This window comes from Bos javanicus, chromosome 3 (assembly GCF_032452875.1).
Source record: "Bos javanicus breed banteng chromosome 3, ARS-OSU_banteng_1.0, whole genome shotgun sequence".
NCBI lineage: Eukaryota > Metazoa > Chordata > Mammalia > Artiodactyla > Bovidae > Bos > Bos javanicus.
In genome coordinates, this window is record NC_083870.1 from 29,878,334 (window position 1) to 29,898,106 (window position 19,773).

Genomic DNA, 19,773 nt, shown 5'->3' on the forward strand with positions numbered 1-19,773 from the left:
TATTCTGATATCCATTTTTAAAGAAATTAATCCTCTTGACTGAAGTCTATATTTCTAGTTGATTAAAGTGTTTGGATTTCACAGGGAAAAAACTAACCTTTTCCTTTTCTTCATTTTTGTAGAGTTTGAAAATTTTACGAAACGTGAAAAAGAGTAAGTTACTTATTTTTAGAATATATATATACCACTTTCTGCAATGCGGGAGACCCGGGTTCAATCCCTGGGTGGGGAAGATCCCCTAGAGAAGGAAATGGCAACCTACTTCAGCATTCTTGCCTGGAAAATTCCATGGACTGAGGAGACTGGTGGGCTACAGTCCATCAGGGTCGCAAAGAGTCGGACATGACTGAGCGACTTCACTTTCTTTCACTTCACATACCACTTTCAGTATATGTAATTTTTCCTTACACAACCACTGGGAAAAATAATTAACAGTACTATTCTTAAACAGAACCTTGCTAAGGGCCTATATATCAGAATAGTCACCTCCAGGCCTTGCACTGTTGTTAGGCTCCACAATGCTAAAATACTGGGTAGGGAGTAAGGGGAGGGAAAAGTCTCTGTGTGATTCATAGGAATAATAATAAAATAATAGTAAGTATGATGTTTGGCACTTTCTATACATCCTAAAATGCTGTCATTACTGTGTTATTTAAACCTCCCAGCAGTCTAACCTCAGATGTATTTTCTTTGAAAGTAGTCACAGCAAAGCATATTGTGAAACAAATGTGTTGATTTAATGAAATAAGCAAAGTATTGACACATTTCCATTTTTACCAAATATTATTAGCAATAAAAGTCTGTTGCTTACTGTTTTTCCTATATTGTAATAAAAACAAAACCCTGACTCCTGAAACTATGGGAAACTGGTTATCTTCAAAATCCTATTTATAACTACAAAGTACATGGTGGTATATTTTTTACAAACTTGATCCATAGCGTTAATCATCAAGGATTAAACAGCTATACTGGTATTTTGGGGAGGGACAAAGAGCACCGAGAAAACTTGGATGTAAGGTGTTAGCTAAGTAAGAAGGTTTATAGCTGAATATTACTCTTCTGAGTTTTCACTCTTATCTCCCTGTCCATAAGCTTGTGCTAGTCTGCTTTTATTGCTACCACACTTGATCTCTGAAGTGAACTAATTTCCTACCTATAATAAAGCATGATTGGAAAATATACTCTTTCCTCTAAAGTCAGTCAAAAGAGAATTTAAACATTTCAAGAGGAAATCATAGTATGAAAGTGTTAGTTGCTTAGTCATGTCCAACTCTTTTCAATCTCATGGACTGTATGTAGCCTTCCAGGCTCCTCTGTCTATGGAATTCTCCAGGCAAGAGTGGGTTCCCTTCTCCAGCGAAGCTTCCTGCCCCAGGGATCAAACCTGGATCTCCTGATTGCAGGCAAATTCAGGAAAGCATGATTAGAAAATATAGTTTTTCTTCTGAAGTCAGTCAAAAGAGAATTAAAACATTTCAAGAGCAAATTATAATAGAAAGCATAAGAAATAAAATGGCAAAAAGCAAAAACATGCGTAAATTGAACAGTTAGCCAAAGATTGATTTGATTAGCTTAGCTTACGAAACATCGTTTTCTTCAATGTGAGAGACCTGGGTTCGATCTCTGGGTCAGGAAGATCCCCTGGAGAAGGAAACGGCAACCCACTCCAGTACTCTTGCCCGGAAAATCCCATGGACAGGGAAGCCTGGTAGGCTACAATCCATGGGGTCGCAGAGAGTTGGACACGACTGAGCGACTTCACTTTCACGAAACATCATTTTCTTTCTCTTAAAAAAAGCAGAAAATAAACCCTTATAGGTCATGTTAATGACCCAATAGGAAGTCACAGAAGAATTTTAGACAGATATATTACAAAATCTGTTTTTTGAAAAAGAATGGCAACCCACTCCAGTACTCTTGCCTGGAGAATCCCATGGAGGGAGGAGCCTGGTAGGCTACAGTCCATGGGGTCGCAAAGAGTCGGACACGACTGAGTGACTTCACTTTCACTTTATGGGTGCTGGTGACAAGAGTTGAAGATGTCAGCTATGATATCCAATGCTACTTTTGGAGGGAAACTTTAGTTGCTGAGAAATCCTTTACTTGCAAGTGACAGAAAACCCAACTTAAGCTAGTTTAAGCAGAAAAGAGGAATTTATTGACTTATGACCAAGAGTTCAAATGATATAATTAGGGCCTAATCTCTTATTCCATATCTCCCAACTTTGTTTCTGTCTGTTAGAATACTCAGGCAGGCTTTTACCATGTGATTTCAGGCTTATGATAAAAAAACTGAGCTCCTTCCTGGTTGCTCAAACCACAGCTTGATGGACAACTAGTGTTGTTAGGCCTGCTTGTCTTGGTCAAACCTAAACCAATTATCGCCAGTATATTTAATGCTTGGATTAAGAGGATAGTGTCATGCCTTATATTTAACAATTGTTACACATAGACACTGACCAATAGAGAATGAGGTCAGATCTAAACAACTGGTGACCATGGCAAAGTACCAACTGATAGCCCTGGTCATAAATCAGCTCTCTGATCTATGGGTAGATTAGTTCCACAAGAGATATGGGAGGTGAACATTGGAAAGGGGTGATTTCTTAAAGTAAAATTCAATTATCAGAAGAAGGAATTAATGCTGGGCAGGAAGCATAAAAGTATCCATGACAAGCTATAAGCAAAATAGTAGTTCACTATATATATGCAAAATTTTTGTCTCCAGTTATAAAACGCCAATTTTCCCTTTTGGGACAATTGTTTTCTTTCTGAAGGATGTCTACAACTCTCAGCTCATGTGCAATATAGGGATGATAGCTATCTCCTGAACTTTCTCACCTTCACCCACTTGTTATCCATGTCTCTATCATCAGTGGCTAGTCTAATTCTTAGCACTAGTAGGTATTCAATAAGTATTTTACTTGAATCTGACTGAAATTCATGATATACTCTAGTGATTCATCGGAGAAGGCAATGGCACCCCACTCCAGTACTCTTGCCTGGAAAATCCCATGGATGGAGAAGCCTGGTAGGCCGAAGTCCATGGGGTTGCTACGAGTCAGACACGACTGAGTGACTTCACTTTCACTTTTCACTTTCATGCATTGGAGAAGAAAATGGCAACCCACTCCAGTGTTCTTGCCTGGAGAATCCCAGGGACAGGGGAGCCTGGTGGGCTGCCGTCTATGGGGTCGCACAGAGTTGGACACGACTGAAGTGACTTAGCAGCAGCAGCAGCAGCAGCTAGTGATTCATACTGATGTAGCTCCAGGAAGTGTGAGGGCTTTCTAGAATTTTTTGTGTGTACAAACATATATGCAGTCCTCACACTATATTCTGAAAATGATGAGAACAAATAAAGGTGTATATTTAGCGATTTCTCCCCAATTATGTACTGTTTCCTAGAAAGTTCATACAAGCCTGAAATTATCTTTTTGTGGTGATAAGACAGTACTTGTGCAAAATACGGACCATGTTTTCATTGGATTGTTTTCAGAGTTGGGTAGATATTGATATATGAATATATTAATGTGATAGGAAGAGAAATGTATTTCTAAGTCTACCTATATGGAGCTAAAATAGCAAAACAAAGCAACATAACAGTGCTTTTTGGAATATTCTAGACCTAACTAGAAACATCCAAAATAGGAAAAATGTTGGTTGGAAAGTGAATAAAGATATTCCAGAGTAGAAGATGGTGGAAGAAAAACTACAGACTTGCCATAGATGAGCTAATGTGGAGAACAAATTATTTAAAAATGTACTTAAGAGTGATCAGAATGCAAAGTAAGATGCAGTTGAAAACCAAAATGTAAACCCCATAGAAAGTACATTCACAATAAAATAGATCATATTCTTGAATATTTTGGTGATTCTCTTTAGTATTGGGTTTACCATACAATGTTTGCGAAGAAAACTTAAAAAAAAATGCACACAAGAATGAGAAAATTGTAGTATGAACTCATTTGTAAGCATTTATATTTTGTTACATGTGATGTTTATCTAGAAGTATTAATTAATTTGGAGGAAACATTTAATCTCAACAATTATGTTGTCTGAGTCTATATTCATTCTTCCCTTACAATTTTTTCTTTTGATTCTAGGTATCTGTAATTCTTCCCCACCAAACAAGCCTGCAGAGACTGCTCGGTCAAAAAACTCCAGCTCCTTTTTGAATTTTGGTATGTGTGTTACTTTCCAGTAGAGTTAAAAAAACGTTTACCTTAATTATTAATTTGTAGTATAAGAGATACAACATTAATATGATTTAAGGTTACATGTATAAGTCCTTATGTTTATATTCTTTTTCATGCCATTTATCTTTTTATTTTCAGCTTCCTCTTACATGTTACATAGGCCTGAATTGCCTAGCATATGTGGAAAATAAAACTAGGTACCAAATGATCATGTTGGCATGTAATAAATGAATGTGAAAGCCACAGGCAGAAATTCTGAAATACTATTAATACTCTAATTCATATCTAAGCAAAGTTATAAGAAATATGCAAGTGTGATGAAAACAGCAGATGATGCTACTATTTAATCTTATTAAACTCATTCGACAGCAGAAGGTGAAGCACAATTCTGACAGTTTAAAGGAACTGTTTGCCCAGTTGCTCTTTAATATAAATTATAATTTTAAAATAATTTTATATTAAGCATTCTACTATTTATATAACACAAATTCATACTATTTAAGGTAATATTATATAGTTTTTTTGTAAGATGTATAGTAAATGGTATAGGATATTACTACTAAAAACCAAAAAGCAGACCCCCTGAAAAGGTCTGGGGGACCTCCAGTAGTCCCAGGGACCACACCCTGGGGAACTGTTGCTCCATGGTATTGTCCTTATCTGAATGATCAAAACTGTTGCAGCCGCATTCATACTGTAGGTGGCAAGAAGAGAGAAAAATGTTGAAGACGTGTGGCCTCCTCTTTAGGACTTAAAGCACTAACCTGGAAGAGGCAACATTATGCTATGCATGTGCTACATCCAAACTATAAAAGACACCCAGAAAATGCAATAATGCTGGGCAGATAAGTTTCCCATATACTATTCTATTCCTGAAGAAGAAACAAAGAAAAATTTGGGTGGACAGGTAGCAATCTCTGCCACAACTGGGGTTATGGTCCCTATCTCACCAAGGCAAAGTATTTAACTAGAATCTCTGGATCTGTTTCTTGTGTTTTAAAATTTTTACTTGGATTACATTAACTCTAAGGTTTAATACATTATATTTAGAAAACAGTTATTATTCTTATTAAATCATTTAGTTAAAAAGTTCATATAGGATATTTTATAACCTATGGGAAAAGCACCAAACTTTGCCTGAAACATAAATGCTCCTTGCTTTCTTCTTTTCTCTCAATCAGACACACCACTTCAATAGCTCATGGCCGACTTTACAACAAGGGCTTAGTGAAGAGCTGACTCATTGGAAAAGACCCTGATGCTAGGAAAGATTGAGGGTAGGAGGAGAAGGGGGTGACAGAGCATGAGATGGTTGGATGGCATCACCAATTCAAAGGACATCAGTTTGAGCAAGCTCCAAGAGATAGTGAAGGACAGGGAAGCCTGGCTTGCTGCAGTCCACGGGGTAGCAGAGTCAGATATGAATTAGCTACTGAAAGCAACAATGGGTTGAGTTGCTCTGTGGCATGTGGGATCTTCCCGGATCAGGGATCGAACCCGTATCTCCTGCATTGGCAGGCAGATTCCTTACCACTGAGCCACCAGGGAAGCCCTCCATCAACTGTCTTATTGCCATACACCAGCAACTGTTTATACAGCATTTACATTATATAAGGTATTATAAGTAATCTAGAGATGATGCCATTCCTTTCTCCAGGGGAATCTTCCTGACCCAGGGATCAAACACGGGTCTCCTGCATTGCAGGCAGTGCTGTATTATATATTTGAAAGCTGTTAAAAGAAAAATCTTAAATCAAAGAGAAAAATCTTAAAAACTCATCAAACAAACAAGATGGAGATGATGTGAGGCGATGGAGGTGTTAACCTTAATGTGCTAATCATTTCACAGTATTTATGTGTAACAAATCATATTCATATACCTTAAACATACATGTCACATGTAAACATACATATGTCAATATTATCTCAATATTGGAGAAAAAAATATTGAATTACTAAAGGTTATTATAACCATCTAATCATTACCATTATTAAATTTGTAAGTGTTCCACAAATTTAAGGTGTTATTAGAATTTTATTGTCATCATTTAAGCACTAATGTAATTACTAGAATGCTTTTATAATCTATTACTAAATTGATCAAAGATGCTAACCTTTTAGGAAAAAAAAATCCATATATTTCCACATATTACAATATACTCAAAAGAAAAAGCGTTCATTTCTATATAAGAGATCTTTTTTCATTCAGTTTTATTTTTGTTCCCAGGTTTTGCAAATCGTTTTTCAAAACCCAAAGGACCAAGGAACCCACCATCAACTTGGAAAATTTAAAACAGCTTTGGAATATTGCCTGCAAGTGAATCTGTAAATAAAACTAATAGAATACTGCTAGCTAAAATAAGTGTATATTCATAATATCAACCATGAAGATATGGTAATAATGTTCAGATCAGATCAGTCACTCAGTCGTGTCCGACTCTTTGCGACCCCATGAATCGCAGCACGCCAGGCCTCCCTGTCCATCACCAATTCCCGGAGTTCACCCAGACTCACGTCCATCGAGTCAGTGATGCCATCCAGCCATCTCATCCTCTGTCGTCCCCTTCTCCTCCTGCCCCCAATCCCTTCCAGCATCAGAGTCTTTTCCAATGAGTCAACGCTTCGCATGAGGTGGCCAAAGTACTGGAGTTCCAGACCACCTGATCTGCCTCTTGAGAAATCTGTATGCAGGTCAGGAAGCAACAGTTAGGACTGGACATGGAACAACAGACTGGTTCCAAATAGGAAAAGGAGTTCGTCAAGGCTGTATATTGTCACCCTGTTTATTTAACTTATATGCAGAGTACATCATGAGAAATGCTGGACTGGAAGAAACACAAACTGGAATCAAGATTGCCGGGAGAAATATCAATAACCTCAGATATGCAGATGACACCACCCTTATGGCAGAAAGTGAAGAGGAACTCAAAAGCCTCTTGATGAAAGTGAAAGTGGAGAGTGAAAAAGTTGGCTTAAAGCTCAACATTCAGAAAATGAAGATAATGGCATCCGGTCCCACCACTTCATGGGAAATAGATGGGGAAACAGTGGAAACAGTGTCAGACTTTGTTTTTCTGGGCTCCAAAATCACTACAGATGGTGACTGCAGCCATGAAATTAAAAGACGCTTACTCCTTGGAAGGAAAGTTATGACCAACCTAGATAGCATATTCAAAAGCAGAGACATTACTTTGCCAACAAAGGTTCGTCTAGTCAAGGTTATGGTTTTTCCTGTGGTCATGTATGGATGTGAGAGTTGGACTGTAAAGAAAGCTGAGCACCAAAGAATTGATGCTTTTGAACTGTGGTGTTGGAGAAGACTCTTGAGAGTCCCTTGGACTGCAAGGAGATCCAACCAGTCCATTCTGAAGGAGATCAGCCCCGGGATTTCTTTGGAAGGAATGATGCTAGCTTTAAAAGAAGACCAATATGCAAATAAGTGTCAGAAGTTTTACATTTCATCTCATTTACATTGGGTTGGAAAACACAAATAGGAGTTTGTCATTTAAACTTATGTACAGAGAATGCTGTATGAGAAAGTTTTAGAATGGACTTATTTTTCCTTTTTAGAAGTTATTTTTATTCTACTTTACCTTTCTACCTAAATACAAAGTTAAAAGATTTGTAAAAATTTGACCTCAATTAAATGTCTACATTCTCAGATGTTACTATAAAAAGTGTTTTGAAAAATCTTACCTTGTGGTTGCAGTACAAAATTACTGCTTGTGAAAATGATTGATTCTTGGGAGTTATTTCTGCCTAAATGGAGTACACATCCTTTTCCAAGTGCTGTGGGAAACAAAGTAGTGAGAAAAGAAGTTACACCTAAAGAGAATAAAATATATACTTAATGACAGTAATCAGCCTTTTGTTTGGATATACCAAATAACAAGATGTTCAATTCCTGAAAAGCTTTAGCCAAAGTTGTTCAATTACCAAGTCTAGAAAAATAATCAACAAAATAGTAGGGTGGGAAGCGGGAAGGAGGTTCAAGAGGGAAGTGACCATGCTTTACCTATGGCTGATTCATGTTGATGTAGGGAAGAAACAAACACAATATTGTAAAGCAATTATCCTTCAATCAAAAATAAATAAAGACAAAACAAAACAACAAAGTAGCTGTATAAACATGCTTTGTTTATACAGTAGCATTTTTTCATTTCAAAGGTCCTGTAAAACATGTACAACTTATATCCAACTAACCAGAGGTACTATTAAATTTTTTTCTATATATTTTCTATATATATTTGCCTTAAGAAAGTTGATCTTTCAAATCTAATTGTATATAACAACCAAGTTAGTGGGTGATTATTACAAAGGATTCCCCTTGACTAATAATGATTTCACTTTAAAAGTTTATAACTTTATGAAAATGAAATAGACATTTGTTCTTCAACATTGTTCATTAGGAATCCCAATAAAGACACACATTAGATGAAATGTTACCTTTTTATTGTATAGTGTACTGTATACAAGAGGTGCTCAATAAACTTTCTGGTTTTTAAACTAACTTTATAGTGTTCACTGAGCTGAATACTTCATGATACTAGTGGTATCAAACCACAGTGATTTTATCTTGAGTAGTTTATTGTAATCAATTACTTCCAAATATCTTTATCAAGGCGGTAAAATTGTAACGTGACGATCAAATTGTAAATAAATTTCCGGGCAGAAAACTTGGTGAGTAGTGATGATTTCTGGAGTGTGTTATGGTAGACACACTTCTCAAATTTATACAGCCGTATATTTACGATTTGCAAAAATCTTAAGAAATTTCAAAACATACGTTTCCATCTAGAATTTTTCCGCAACTGCAGGAACGGATTTAAATAATAGACAGACTCTACCTTTCCAGGCACTAGAGGGGCTGTGACTCGTTGGAGAGGTGGGCGGCGCTCAGCGGGCTCCCAGGCAATTCTTGCACCTGCCTTGTCGCGCCTGTGCTTGTAACCATAGCAATTACTGCCCAGGAAGAGGTTCAGAAATGTCTGATTTGCAGCTCCATTCTATCTTAAAGCAAAATCGCCCTCATTTGCTATGTTACTACGTTCCCTTTTCCTCTGCATCTCATCGCTTGTCCAGGGTTGTAAAAGGCCGGAGATTCTTTTACCTCACAAAGGTTAAGAGAGGAATAGCAAACTGAAAAGTAACTATGGAGACCACCTACTCCGTGTAAAATGACGAAGGGGCACACAGAGACGATAATGGGAACGCGCCTACAGACTTCGAAAGCTATTAACATTGTTTCGGCCGTTAAGGCGGTTGGCGGCAACTCTCCGCCCATCGGCGGTTGCGTCGCAGCCCGAAGCGTGACTCGGCGCACGCTCTCTTTCTGCTCCTCGGCTCGACGAGCCAGCGACGCGGCGGGGGCGCGGGGAACTACTGCTCCCGTGAGGCTCTGCGCGGCCTTGGGTACTTTACAATAGAGCTCGGTCGGAGGGGCCAGCGGAGAAACACCGGGAAGCGCCGCTTCCGGCATGTTCAGCTCTGGACGAAGAATGGCCGAGAAGTGGAGGGTGGGGGAGAGACTCCAATGCCCAGCGGGCCGTGCGCGGGCGGCGCTTGCGCGATACGCGGACGGGGGGGCGGTCGGGCCATTTAAATGTGTGTTTGTGGGTGAAATGGCTGCGCAGGTCGGAGCGGTGCGCGTAGTACGGGCGGTGGCGGCGCAGGAGGAGGCGGACAAAGACGGGAAGGAGAAACCCCACGCTGGGGTCTCGCCGCGGGGAGTGAAGCGGCAGCGCCGAGCGAGCAGCGGGGGGTCTCAGGAGAAGCGAGGGCGGCCGAGCCAAGACCCCCCTCTCGCTCCCCCTCACCGGCGGCGTCGCAGCCGCCAACATCCCGGGCCGCTGCCGCCAACGAATGCAGCCCCAACCGTCCCAGGCCCTGTTGAGCCTCTGCTCCTGCCGCCTCCGCCACCACCTTCGCTGGCACCCGCCGGGCCCGCTGTCGCTGCCCCGCTCCCGGCCCCGGGCACCTCGGCCCTCTTCACCTTCTCGCCCCTGACGGTGAGCGCAGCCGGGCCCAAGCATAAGGGCCACAAGGAGCGGCACAAGCACCATCACCACCGCGGCTCTGATGGTGACCCCGGCCCCTGCGCTCCGGGAGAGCTCAAGCACAAGGACAAGCAGGAAAACGGCGAGAGGACAGGAGGGGTGCCTCTCCTCAAGGCCCCCAAGAGAGGTGAGAGCAGCCGAACTGCCCCGAGCTCGGGCTCTATCTGGGTCTCTCTCTGTTTCGATATCCCGCCCCTTTAATCCTGAAAGACGCCTGCCCTCCGCTTACCTCCTGCTGCTTTCCTCCCCTAAGCCCACTGGGGTGGACCCTGGATTTCCATCCGTCGACACCGTCTGACCTACTTGAAGCTTCTTGCTTCGAGGCCGAGCTGTCAGTTACTAACCCCCTTACCATTCCCCCCTCCCGGAGCCTTTACGTTTGTTTTCAAAATCGCCAGGGTTTCCGCGCCTCGAGATCCTTGGCATGGGATAGTATGTGGGGTATTAAAAACTGTCTGAAGTAAAGGCTTGTCGCTAAAATGTCCCCCCGCCCCGTTTTCCTTGATGGAAAGCTCCACAATATTAACGAGTATGGTTTGGGGCTATTAAGGAGTTTGAATTTTTACCGAGATTAATTAGCTGGACTCATAGGTTGCCTTAGCTTCTGAAAGATGAGATATCAAACACAGTTTATCTTTTTTTTTTTTATGTAGAGGTAAAAATCATTTTTAATTTTCAGGAAAGGGCTTTCTCTCCTCTTCGATCCTGGAAAATAGGACCAGCCGAGCCTCTGAAAAGTGGAAATGTTCAGTAGGCGATAGTAGAGACAAGAATTCCAGTTGCATTTTAATTTACCTGGCACAACAGATTGAGAATGCATTTATTTCCAGTAAACTTACTAAAGTCAAGAATATAATCCAGAAAATGTAGGACTCTACTGAGTGAGTGTGGGTTCTAGAGAAATTAGATTCACAAAAATTGCTGTTATCCTATTCGAAAGTACCTGTAGTATTTATTTTCATTCTCTTTGGTGTGGGGGGGGGGGCGGATAAGAATTTTGACTATGCCATGTATTTGTACTTTGTAGGTGATTTTATGTAATTTCTTAGCATTATCTTCTGAAGAGTTTAAAATACTTCTGTGTTCTTAGTACTGGGGCAGTTGAACTAGTCTTTTAGTCTCAGGTTGGGTGAGTTTTGGATTTCTTACACATATTTGGTCTTAACCTAGGGCTAATTGTTTCGTTTTGTGATGGTGCAGTTTGTTGGAAATTATTGCTCAGTAAGTTTTTATTGAATTGAATTAAATTTTTCTTCCTTTGTTGGTATCTAAGTCTTATCCTGAGGAATAGAACTTGTGCCAGATGGACAGGAGTGCCAGTTTCCACCACCAGTATGCAATAATTTTGCTCTGTTTTATTTTTACCTTTATTTTTCACTTTCTTATTTCATGTGTGTATGTATTTTTGTGGGTTTTAATTGTACAGAGCCAGAGGAAATCTTAGAGATCATCCAAATCAAATTTGTATTGTAGAAGAGTGAAAACCCAGGCCTAAAGTAGTGAAGAGACTTTTCTAATCTAGTCACAGTTAATTAGTAACAAGTACCAAAAATTAAAAAAAAAAATCATTGGCATAATAGGGAGTAGAACCCAGATCTCCTGAATCCTAGTTCAAGCTTCATCCTAGTTCAGCTGCATGGTGTTGCTTTTTCATATTGCTATTCATTTTTTCCAGTTCTTTGCTTACCTTTTCCCTGTTCTTTGGCATCAGAGTGGCAGTAGCCAGTTCCATTTAGAATTTCTGACTTCGCCTCCTTTTATGGGGGGAAGCAGCAAATGCATGTATAATTCACAGTGTGTGTCTCTGAAAATTGCAGAGGCCGTGTCTAAAAAACAAACAAAAACAAACCTTTAACCCAGTGCTGCCTCCCAGAACTTTTTTCCCGTGATAAAAATGTTTTCCATAAATGTGTTGCCCAGTGTGGTAGCCATTAGTATGTGGCCCTTCAGACAAATCTTGAAGCCTTGGCTCGTGTGACTGAGGAACTGAATTTTTAATTTTATTTCATTCTAATTATTTTTTAATTAAATTGTTCCTTTCAGCTAGTGGCTACCACATTGTACAGTACAGCTCCAAGCATTTGTGGTTTGCCAGTGTGTTGAAGGAAAAGTGGGTTATAGTGAGGTCATTTAAACATTTTAACTTTTTTAAAAATTGAGATATAACTGATATGTAACATTATATTATCTTTAAGTATACAAAGTAATGATTCAGTATTTGTGTACATTGCAAAATGATCACCACAATAACTGTAGTTTAAACAATTTGACTTTTGAATGAGACTTGGTTATGTATTCTGGAGGGAAAGGTTCCCTGGTCAGATACATTGAGGGAAAAAACAATATAATAGCCTTCTAGATACATGACACACACTGACATTTTAAAAGTTCTGAGAATCTTGCAGAAAATAAACTGGTTTAACCTTTGCTTAATCCAGGCTTTTGCACAACACTTTGATGGATACCTTTTGTTTTCCCACTGAATATCTTTATACTTGGTATTGTGATATGCTGGAGGCATGCCTCTGGAATCAATCTGAGTGTAAATCATGGCTCCACCACTTACTGTGTGACTATGGACAAATTATCTTAAGCTACCTCAGTTTCAGTTTTCTTATCTGTAAAATAAGGTTGAGGTATTTCTTCTGTAACCCACTCCAGTGTTCTTGCCTGGAGAATCCCAGGGCCGGGGGAGCCTGGTGGGCTGCCGTCTATGGCACAGAGTCCGACAGGACTGAAGCGACTTAGCATAGCATATTTCTTTTGTAAGATTGTTTGTAGCTTAAGTGAGACACTATGTGGAAAGCGTTTAAAACAATGTTTGGCTGTTATTAGATACTGTAAAAGCTGCTTTTTGTTATTTTGTTATGCTTGGTCCTTGAAACAACTCTAAGGTTAATAAGGAGAGTTGCTCGACCCTTGTTATTTATAGAACTATATCTTCCCTTATCCTCAGATTTTCGGGAACTCTTTTAACTTACTTTGAGATAATTATATATTCACAGGAAATGGCAAAAATAATACAGGGAGGTCTTTACCCTACACTAGTTTCCTCCAGAGGTTACATCTTACGTAACTATTATATAATATCAACACCAGAAAAATTAACATTGTTACAGTGGTGTGCCTATAATTTTGTGCTGTTTTAACAGTTGTAGATTAGTTTACCACCACTGCAGTCAAGGTACAGGACTATTCCGTCACCACAAAAATCTCCCTTGTGCTCTGTCTTTGTAATATTAGAACTTACTGTGTCTCCTCACCTTCCCCAATCCCTGGAAACCACTGATTTGTTCTCTGTGTCTATACTTTTATCATTCTGAGAATGTTACATAAATGGAATATATAGTGTGCAGTCTTTTGAGATTTTTTTCCATCCAGCATGTCCTTGAGATCTATTCAAGTGGTATGTATCAATAGCTCACTTATTTTCATTGCTGAGTAGTGTTCTATGTTACGGATATCCACAGCTTAACTAGTGACTTGTTGAAGAACATTTTGGTTGTTTCCAGTTTGGTCATTTTGAACAAGGCTTCTGTGAACTTCATGTTCAGGTTTTTGTGTAAACGTGAATTTTCATTTCTCTGTGAATGTAGTTGCTGGCAAATGTATGTTTAGGTTTTGTTTTTTGAAGATATGGCCAAACTATTTCCTGAAATATCTGTACCGTTTTACATTTCCACCAGCAATGTATGAGAGATCTATTTTCTCTACATCCTTGCCAGTATATGGTATTGTTACTATTTTTATTTTACTGTTTTAGTATGTGTAATGATACCTCATCATGGACTGAAATTGAATCTCTCCAATGGCTGGTGATATTTAACATCTTTCCATGCCATCATTTGCTGTCCATATAGTCTCATCAGTAAAATGTGTCTTTATGTCTTCTTCCCATTTTCTAATTTATTATTATTTTTTGGCTTTTTTATTGAGTTTTGAGAATTCATGTATTACAGATTTGTATATACTTTATCAGAATAATGGTTTGCAGATATTTTATCCCACTCTGTTATTTGTCTTTGCATCCTCTTAACAGTGTCTTTCAGAGAGCAAATATTTTTAATTTTATTTCAATAAATGTATTGATTTTCTTTTATGGATTATGCTTTTGGTGTCACGTCTAAGGTCCCAAGATGTCAGTCCCAAAGATTTTCTTCTACTGTTTTTCCAAAAGTTTTTTTTTAATGTCAACTTTTACATTTGAATCTCTGATCCATTTGTGTAAATTTTGTATAATATGTGTGGTTTAGGTTGAGGTTCATTTTTTTTTGGCCTATGATATCTAATTGCTCCATCACCTTTTGGTGAAAAGACTGTGCTTCCTTCATTGAATTACTTCTGTACCTTTGTCAAAAATCAATTCCACTGCTTATTTTTGTACAACCTATGAGCTGAGAATGTTTTTACATATTAATTGGCTTGAAAAAATATATGACATGTGAAAATCATATGAAATTCAAGTTCAGTGTCTAGAAATAAAATCTTATTGGAACACCACTCTTCTCATTCAGATGTATTGTATACATTCAGAGTTTTTGCACTGTAGCAGTATAGGCAATAGTTGGGACAGACAGTATGACCTGCAGACTTACTTTCTGGCTCTTTGTACAAGTTTGCTGATCTCTGAAGAAGGCCATTCAGCTAAGAGACATGTTTCTACATACCAGCCAAACAGTACTCAATCCAAATTCGTGTATGAGTTAATTATGAATTTTGACTCAGACATTTGGAGTTGCTCAGGCTTCCCAGGTGGCCCTAGTGTAAAGAATCTTTGTAATGCAGGAGGCACAAGGTTCAATCCTTAGGTTGGGAAGATCCCTTGAAGAAAGAAATGGCAACCCACTCCAGTATTCTTGCCTGCAGGATCCCCATGGACAGAGGAGCCTGGGCGGGCTACAGTCCATGGGGTCACAAAGAGTCAGACACGACTGAAAGACTAAGCACAGCCCAGCATAGCACATACAGAGAACTGAGATAAATAGATAATCTCATTTATCAGAGCAATACCTTCAGGGACTGATATATTTCTTTACTTACCTAGAGAGAGAAGAAGAAGCCTTTAAGGACATATTTATATAACCTTAATAATGTTATTTTTGTGATTATGCAGAATTATCATGTAGTGGGCACTCAGTAAAATATTGTTTGACTGTATGATGCTCCATTTATTGGAGGTTCTTCCAGGCCATCTCAGGTCTGTTGATTGTAGTTAGATAATTTTAATTTTATCATCTAGGGAGAATAGATCTAGGGAGAATAGGGAGAGAGAAGGCAGAAAGAGGAATTTTGGGGTCAGACAGGTAAGAGTTTAAATTTATTTTGTCACCTGTTCCCTTTGTGACTTAAGTAACATGGGCTTCCCAGGTGGCACAGGAAACGCAGGAGAGGTAGGTTTGATCCCCGGGTGGGGAAGATCCCTGAAGAAGAAAATAGCAACCCACTTCAGTATTCTGGCCTGGAAAATTCCATGCACAGAGGAGCCTGGCGGCTACAGTCCATGGGGTCACAGAGTCAAACACGACTGAGCATACACACATGCAGAAGTAACGTATCTTGTTTCAAGTTCTGTTTTCTTCTCTGTAAAAAGAATTTATATATCTCCTTCACTGGTTTGGAGATTGAAATAAACACACATGATCCCTAGCAGACACTTAATAATAGTTTTTTTCCCTCTTTCAGAGATATCTCCCCCTTTTATGTGATTGTCTGTGGCCCACCACTAGCTCTAGTTTTGATATCCCAGAATTATTACCGGTTATTTCAAAGAATGTTATAAAATATTATTATGAAAGTGATAAAGGTGTTGAGAGGACTTACTGTGTGTCAGATACTGTAATGAGGGCTTTATATTCATTGTCTCATTTAATTCTTACATAACTCTGAAATAGATACTAGTATTAATAATGTTTTATGTGGTAAAATGAAAGTTTAAGGAAATTTATGAGCTTTCCCAGAGGTGTTATATATCGAGTTTTTGTCATGTTTTGGAACTGTTCTAAATACTTTATATGCTTTGTTTCATTTACTCTGCACACTGATTTTATGAGGAGATACTGTATTTCCTCCTATTTTACCAGTGAGAAACAGGGTATTAATACAAAGACATTAACTTGCAAAGGTAATACTGCTAGGAAGTGTTGGGACAGGGATTCAAATCTAGCCAATCACTTTTAAACACCATAATTAGAGGGGTTGTGGGTAAAACAAGGCAGTGTTATTAAGTGTACAGTGATTACTAACATGATGGCCTTCCAAATCTGCAGTTTTTTGTTTTTGCTTTTGAGTCAGGTTTTTATATGGAGCTGGAAGAACTTTTAATAAGACCAAAGAGTATTTATTTGAGAAAGTTAGCCTTTATTTATTATGATTCAGTTCAGTTCAGTTCAGTCGCTCAGTCGTGTCCAACTCTTTGTGACCCCATGAATCGCAGCACACCTTAAAAAATTATAATTGTTTTGCTTTTGCTTATCCACCATCATTTTTAGAAATTGAGGATATTACCTATTTTTCAGTTCTAAGCTATAATTCAAGCATAAGAACGGTGTTGATGAATTTAAATTTTGTAATGTGAAACAAGGTAATTTTTTTTGCATTAATGAAGGCTTTCAGTGATGTTAAATAAATGGTACTATTTAATAGTTGATAATATATTAATGGTATTAGCATACATAAGGATTTTATGGATAGTGTCATGTATTAACCTATAGTTATAATGCCCTTCTTTAAAAGACAGCCAGCAATTTATCTCTCAAATGTATATCTTCCTCTGTAGCATTACATACTCCTCTTTAATCTGATGACAATAAATAATAACTTTTCCACTGTAGGGAAATACACTTGAATACCTTCTCTGGAAAACTAAAAACTCTCTACTAGAAATAGAAGGATTGTGAAGACTTTAGACATTGCCCTTTTTAAAAAACTGATATGTAATCGATACATAACATTGTGTAAGTTTAAGGTATACAGCATTGATTTGATATATTTATTGCAAAGACATTGACTTTTAAATAACATTTTTAATGCAAGGCAAGATAACTTTGGTATCATTCTCTAAAAGCAACAGTGACTAACTTCCTGCAGTAACTTTTAACAATTTTGTGTATGTATGCTATTCTTAATTAGTTGCTGTCACAATAATACAAAAATAAATTTTATTCGTGAAAATTCATAGTATGATACAGGTAGTCTCAAATTTTTCTATAAATGCAGGCTTTCTTTATATGAGCCTTAGATAAGAATCAAAATTTGAAAAATAGGATTAGTGAGGAGATTGACATTTATTTCATATTTTAAACTTATATGTTTGAAATATGAGATTGCAATCAATTTAAGGCCCTTTTCATCTCCTTGTGCAGTGGTTTTTTTTGAGATGGACTCTGTTGGACTAATTGAATGGTTCTCATATAAATGAGTAGAGACTTGACCATCATAGAAATACCATTGGTAAGCTGGTGGTATAGAAAATGTGTTACAATCAAGGCAGCTTCTTCTTGGTGTTAATTTCAGTGGCAGATCTAGGTCACAATTCATCTTCTGCATACCAAATGCCTCCTCTGAAGCTTAAAATAACAAGACCTATTCAGAGGTATTTTTTCTTTTTATTTTTTTCCTGTGAAATTGCCAAAACATTTAGCAGAGGATAATTAGATGACTATTTTAAAATTGGTCTAACCTTTATATTTAATGGCATTAACATTTGGTTGCTTGGGAGGATTGCCCAAATTACTGATTTGATATATGAGAAAAGTATTAGATTAATTTTATTTGGTAAAAAATATAAATTACTAAGTATTATAAGAATTCTCCAAGATTTAGTTATATATAAAAGATGGCCTTTCCTTTTGCAACTTTAAACAATCTAATTACATTATATTTTGATATATGATTTCAGTTTACTCGTAAGTGATAGTTGCAAATGAAAGGTTTTATTTTTGTTAAATTTTTATTTTAATTTTTATTTCTGTTAAACAGAAAGTCATTTGGTATCTGTATACTTCAAAGTCTGACTTGTACATTGAAATATTTTCTTTAGAAAGTTTTTATAACTATTGTAATATCTGATGATTTGGAATGATTTTGTATTAAGTACTGTGATTTGTCATACATTTACATATTATAACAAGTAAATTCTTTACTGTAAAAGCTATTGAACTTGTTCGTCCTAGATCTAGTAGTAGGATTAATTGGAGTATCAGTCTTAACATTGAATTACTGTATCATGTCAGAAATACAGTTTTTGGATGGATAAATTCTATACAATAAATACCACTCCAAGCTTGAAAAGATGGTCAGGACTATACCTGTTATTTAGTCCTGAATATTTCTTTCAGGACTGATTGACTAATTGACTCAATATTTCTTTCAGTATTATTTGCCAACTAGTACATACAGATGCTGTTTTATTTTGGGTTTTATCAACCTGTGATAATCCTTTAAAAATTAAAAGTACTTTTTCAAATTATAAAAGTAATGTACATTTATTGTAGAAATTAGAAAATAAAGATAAGCCAAAAAGAAGAAAGATAAACATTTATAATCCTACCAGCCTAGATAACTGTCATTATTACCTTGGTGTTTATTTCTCAGATATTGTTTTGTGTTGTACATATACAGAATATATATAGATTGGTCATACTTTTTTCTCTTTAGGTCTTTTGCTTCTCTCTAGAATATTTTTCCTTAGAAAATATGCCTAGCTTGTCTTATTACTTAGGGCTCAGCCTAAATGTCACCTTCCAAAGAGAGCTTCCATAGCATCTAGAGTAGCATACTGTTAATTTTCTAGTCCAACTATATAAGGTTTAGGAGAGTAGGGAGGGATAAGATCTGTTTCAGCCAACTCTGTAACTCTAGTGCTTAGAAGGGTTTCTGGCATATAGTGGGTACTTAATAAATGTTTGAATGAATGTTTATAAAAATAAGATCAGATTATACATACGTTGGATGCTCTGGAAAGAAAGGTAAGATGTGTATTGCTTACAGTCTAGAGGAAAGGTGGACAATTAATATGGTAAGTTCTATATAATAGAGGAAGTGCAGTATTAAGGCAGCATGTAGTAGAAGGTGTCCAGATTGGGTGGGGATGAGTTGTTAGAGAAGGCTTTCTGGAAGTGTGACAATGTAAGCATTTCATAACCTTGTAATTTGTCAGTTCTTTTCATCTATAATATAATTTATAATGGTTGGGTAGTATTTTATCCAGAGTTTAATGTAAATACCAGTTTAAATACCAGAGTTTGTATGTAAGTACCAGAGTTTAATCCATATCCTGTTGTTAGTCATTTAGGGGATTCCCTAAATAACACTGTCATCCATATCTTACATGTCTTTTCTTAGTTATTGTTTTCTTATTTTCTTGAGTAATTTTTATTTGGGGTGGAGTTGATGAGACCAAGAATTATAAATATTTTCAGGGCTTTGTACATATTCATTTTGGGGATACTGAATTGCCCTCCATGAGAGTTGTACCAATTTATATTTCTAGTAACAATATATAAGACTGCCACCCCCCA

At 37.6% G+C, this 19,773-nt stretch overlaps 2 protein-coding genes and 1 long non-coding RNA gene across 5 annotated transcripts in view; 2 read left to right on the forward strand and 1 right to left on the reverse strand.

Annotated features, from left to right (window-relative positions):
* Positions 1-8,709, forward strand: part of PTPN22 (protein tyrosine phosphatase non-receptor type 22) — a 59,100-nt gene extending 50,391 nt beyond the window's left edge. For both annotated transcript variants that reach the window (XM_061410556.1, XM_061410554.1), the window contains exons 19-21: positions 123-153; positions 4,107-4,184; positions 6,427-8,709. In XM_061410556.1, the coding sequence (XP_061266540.1) occupies positions 123-153; positions 4,107-4,184; positions 6,427-6,491 (174 nt within the window). In that variant the 3' untranslated portion in view covers positions 6,492-8,709. The remainder of the gene's footprint in view (positions 1-122; positions 154-4,106; positions 4,185-6,426) is intronic.
* Positions 4,515-10,698, reverse strand: LOC133243982 (uncharacterized). The gene is made up of 3 exons (XR_009735242.1): positions 10,485-10,698; positions 7,896-7,988; positions 4,515-4,893 (listed from the first exon to the last, which is right to left on the reverse strand). It is a non-coding gene; the product is annotated as an uncharacterized LOC133243982 (long non-coding RNA).
* Positions 9,035-19,773, forward strand: part of RSBN1 (round spermatid basic protein 1) — a 43,804-nt gene continuing 33,065 nt past the window's right edge. Inside the window, exon 1 of one of the 2 annotated variants that reach the window (XM_061410551.1) lies at positions 9,035-10,382. In XM_061410551.1, the coding sequence (XP_061266535.1) occupies positions 9,677-10,382 (706 nt within the window). In that variant the 5' untranslated portion in view covers positions 9,035-9,676. The remainder of the gene's footprint in view (positions 10,383-19,773) is intronic. The other variant, XM_061410549.1, reaches the window with a different exon arrangement.